At 49.6% G+C, this 5000-nt stretch overlaps 1 protein-coding gene across 1 annotated transcript in view; it reads left to right on the plus strand.

The window, feature by feature from the left end:
- The first annotated feature begins 2613 nt into the window (after nt 1-2613).
- Nucleotides 2614-5000, plus strand: part of LOC143041456 (uncharacterized) — a 3257-nt gene continuing 870 nt past the window's right edge. The window contains exons 1-2 of the mRNA XM_076213356.1: nt 2614-3403; nt 3641-4836. Of these exons, the coding sequence (XP_076069471.1) occupies nt 2614-3403; nt 3641-4836 (1986 nt within the window). The remainder of the gene's footprint in view (nt 3404-3640; nt 4837-5000) is intronic.

Raw genomic sequence — 5000 nt, forward strand, 5'->3', positions numbered from 1 at the left:
GATGAGTGAGGAAGACATTCACTGGCCACGGCTACCTAGACACGAACTCCGTGATCCACTAGCTCCAATGTCTGCGCTAGACATGTCACGCCCCACAACTACTCCCAAACGTTCCATAACCCACACCTCGGACAGCAATAGTTCGCCTTCTTCCCCTGCTGCCAAATCCTCAAAACGATTTGAGACATCTGCCCAGAGCAGCATATCTACAACAGACCACAGCGATCCACGCCCTGTAGCACAGGAGGCACCCACAAGGGGGACCTCATCGCTGCGTGACCCTCCATCCCCAGCATTTGCTCCCAGGGCTGACTATATCAAATTCCGGTTCAAGACTAACCCCTCAGTGGACATAAAACTTCGATGGCTGAATGAAATAAACAAAGCCTTCAAACTTGACCGTAAACTGGCTGAGGTGAAGATGGCAGCAATTACATCTCAGTTTGTTTACATCTCTCGTAACCGCACAGATATTGTCAACAGTGTTACGAAAGGAGAGGTACTGTCCATCTACCTTGAGGCTCAGGACTCGCAGGAAAGGCCTCGCAAATATCCCACATACCTCTTAACACGTTACCCGGTCAATATTGAACCAGCCTTGGCCAAAGAACTGCCGGGCACCCACTCAGTTAGAAGGTTCCACCATAATGACACACCCATCAACCGCCTGGTAGTGACTTGGAGCCTTATAGAGCCACCACCACCGAGTGTCTATTTCAGCTTCCTTCCATGCCTACCACCCTGTGAACTTCGTAGGATGAAAGACGAACAGCCATGGTGTTACCGGTGCTGGGGCATCGGTCATATCTCACGGTATTGCGCCGCGACCGAACGGTGTGCATGGTGCTCGGGCCCTCATGACTCCCGCACTTGTTCACACCGCGCCCCTCCACCAACTGCTGCTACCCCTGACTCGGCTTCATCACAATCCCAGCCTCCCCCACCAGACACCTCGTGCTGGAAATGTCCACGATGTCATCAGACAGGGGTCAACGCCTGGCATGGTTGTGCAAAGCGTCAGCAAACCACCAATGCACTGGTTGTTAAACACACGGGTCACACTGAGTCACCACCACCTCCTCCCTCCGTCGGTAACCCCCACTCTACCTCTACTGCCTCCTCGGACTCCAAGCAAGTAGCTGCACTTCGCGATGCAGTGGCAGCCCTTAAGACTCGGGTCGCGACAATGACCGCACGTTTCGATGCAATCGAAACGTGCCTGGATAGTTTGGTTAAAAAACAGGCCACATGTGAGGTGACACTGAACTCGTTGGTTGAATCGCAACAGGTAATTATTAACACCATTAGCACCATCACGGAGAAAATGGATTTTATTGCTGCTAGATTCGGCAATCTAATTGCAACCCCACACAGGGAGTCTCCCCTACGTAACACAACACCCAGTGACCCCCCACCACCACTACCCCCCACCACCACTACCCCCCACACCACCACTGCCGGCCGAACCACCACCGTTGCTCATACCTCCACAACCGCCCGAACCACCACTTCTTCATCAATTGGTCGCCGATACCATAGAACTAAAATTCAATAATCAAATGAAGCTACACGTCATCTCATGGAACGCCTGCGGTATCACAAACTGGGCCAAACGTACAGCACTTAAAGGGTACGTGCACTGTCACCACCCAGACATTATCTTCATACAGGAAGCATTTATAGGCCTCGCTCCACCAAACAGTGATCCACCTTTTCTCAACCAATACGTATCGTATGTACATCAGATCCGAAACGGATTAATTACGTATGTCCACAACACCGTCCAGCATCGCTTTCTTCAAAATTCTATGGACAATAACACGACTTATCAGCTTCTAGAGGTAACAGTTGGCTCCGGTACCATAAGATTATGCAATGTGTACGCTGCACCGAACGGCCTGAATCCAGCTATACTTCCACCCCCCACCACCCACGGTATGATTTATCTAGGAGATTTTAATAGTCGACACCCTGATCTAGTAGATCTCGCAGGCATTATAAATCGCAACGGGACTCGACTTCTGGAATGCATTCAACGCAACAGGCTAACTCGCTGGGACACGGCTGGCGCCACGCATGCTCGAGGTGGTACCTTAGATCACGTCCTTACGTTTGGATTAGTGGCCTCCCAAGTCCGGTGTTCAACGATACCGACACTATTCTCCGACCACGTAGCACTCAGCGTCCAATACACCCTTCCTACCACGCCATCCCCAGTGCACACCCGTACACGCATCGTACTCCCACCCAAGTACTGTCCCACATATATTTCATACATAACAAACCTCCTACCCACATTTAACCACCACTGTCCTGAACAGTTATATTCCTCCCTCGTTAACGCCACACATACTTTCTACACCCAATACGTCAAAAAGCCACACATCACACGTCATCCGAATACACACACTTGGACACTAGACAACCACATCGTTCAGGCGGAGAGGAAAGCGATGGAGGATGGCTTTGCCTTTCAGAAAAGACCAAGTCCAGAAACTCTACACCAGTATCAACTATCAAGAGATGACTTAGTTGCTCTACAGCGTTGTGTTCAAACGGATTCCTGGAAAAAAACTAACGGACAGCATTAACCATCAAACGAGTGTTGGCACCATGTGGCACCTCATCAACAAGGTGATAAAGAAAAAACATCACAGTGCCCTCCATCATAGTCCTACACAGTTTGCACAAGACCTTGTTGATGCCTGGTCAGCACAGGCACGAACCAGCAACCTCCCACCATACATACACGACGCTCTCTCCACCCACAAAAACTATCGTGCACTCCGACTTGCCTCTGCCTTGCTGAAGACCGAAGAAGAAGATGAGGAGATAACCGAACAAGAGCTGCGAAGAGCCCTCGCCAAGGGTAAGGCGACAGCTCCTGGCGATGATGGTATCACCTACGCCGTCCTCCGAGTACTCCTGGACGTACCTGGTAACCCCCTCCTCCAGCTGTATAATCTCTGCTACAACCTGGGATATGTACCACGGGACTGGACTTGCAGCACGATAGTACCGATTACTAAACCTGGCACTGACAAATTCCGACCTGTATCTCTCACCTCTTGTTTCTGTAAAGTATTGGAACGCATTCTTCTATCACGTCTGATGTTCCGGATACAAGATAAGCTCTCGCCCCGACTGTACGGCTTCCTGCCCCAACGAGGAACACACCACTGCCTCATGGAACTCTACACACGCCTCTGTCCCACCAGTGTAGTGGCTTTCATTGATTTGAAAAGCGCATTCGACATCGCCAACAGGGACATTATCCTCGACCAACTTGTTGACTTTGGCATCAAAGGAAATTTACTGAGGTGGATAAGAGGATACCTGCAGAACAGGAACTCACGTGTATTGTTTAAAGGAGCGTACAGCAATACCAGAGAGTTTGAACTCGGTACTCCACAGGGAGGAGTACTCAGTCCATTTTTATTTAACATCCTTATGCATCGCTTTCTCTCTCTGCTTCCTGACATCGACGGTACAACAATCACTTGCTATGCAGACGACATATGCATTCATTCAAGATCACCACAAGACATGCAACGTTTCCTTCAATCATTTCATTTGTCATCCTCCTCATGCGGGCTGGTCATCTCACCAGAAAAGAGCAGAATTTTATCTTTTCGCCCAGCAAGAACTTTGCCAGAATTCACTGTTGGCAACACCATCGTGCCATTGTGCTCACAGTACCTTTACCTGGGGGCACCAGTTCGTATCACACCTTCTATCCCAGCAAGACAACGCGTACATCCAATTGTTCAAGACCTGCTAACCCGGCTACAGAGACGATTGACTCCTCTTAGGTGGTTTATCAACAATATTGCTGGAGTGTCCATCCCTGTCGCCAGAACTATATATATCACATTCATTCGATCAGTGGTTGATTACCTCTCTCCCGCACTTAGTCAGCTTTCCAAAACTACTTTGCAACCACTTGAAAAATTCCAAAACCAGGCAATGAGGCTCATCTTAGGCTGCCCTACCACAACCAGGATCGTCAATATACAGCAAGAACTTCGTCTACCACCAATTGTAGAGAGAATATACGCAAACGTTACCTACTTCACTATCAAGTGCCTGCACTACCCCCACTTATCTCCTCACTTTTGTCACACAATTCAGACATCGATTGATTTGGCAGAGCCTCGACCTCAGCTTCGTCCCGGTGGCTGCTCACTGGTCCTTAACATCAGTTCAAACATTCGGAGGCTTAACATAAACATTTTAACAGAGAATGAGGACCTTGGCCTCCCACCTTGGCAGACACCCATGCCAACAGTCACCTATACTCCAACTACCAAGTCCGACCTACCACAGCTCCAGAAACAACTAGCCTTAGAAACTATCGCCGGTCTGTCATCTTCTTTAAATGCGGCCCATCATCTCTTCACTGACGGTTCTTTGCAGGAGGACGGTAGTGCTGGATGTGCTGTGTATTCCCCCAACATAGAGCCACCACTAGGGGGCTGGGCAGGCCGTCGACTCCCTAATTCGTCAAGCTCCACGTATTGTGAGTTGCATGGGCTCCTGGACGCTGTTACTTTGCTGACACGGACTGGAGAAAACGGCTTGATCATCTGCGACTCTCAGTCAGCCCTCCGTGCTCTCTCATCTACCAAGCCTGAACACCAACAAGTGGTAACACAAATAATGCGACAACTGGCCACAACTCACGAAAACTCACAGAGGGTACACTTCCTGTGGATTCCATCCCATATCGAACTCCTAGGCAATGACACCGCTGATCGGCTAGCAAGGACAGCCTGTAGTATGGATCCACCAGCTGCCACTTCTACTACTGCCTTCCTACCTTCTTACAAGCGAATGGTAAGACAAGCTGCCTGCTCCCCTACTCGCCGCCGTAGCAATGCTGAGAGGGCTACAAGTGTATCTATCCAACACTACGAGAATTTTCTTCCTCTTCCCTATAAGTATAGACGTAATGGACTTATTGTGAGAAGACACAATGTTGTGAGTGCCCGACTCAGACT

The sequence above is a fragment of the Oratosquilla oratoria genome, chromosome 3, assembly GCF_046742065.1.
Source record: "Oratosquilla oratoria isolate Oo_2021 chromosome 3, ASM4674206v1, whole genome shotgun sequence".
NCBI classification, from domain to species: Eukaryota; Metazoa; Arthropoda; class Malacostraca; order Stomatopoda; family Squillidae; genus Oratosquilla; species Oratosquilla oratoria.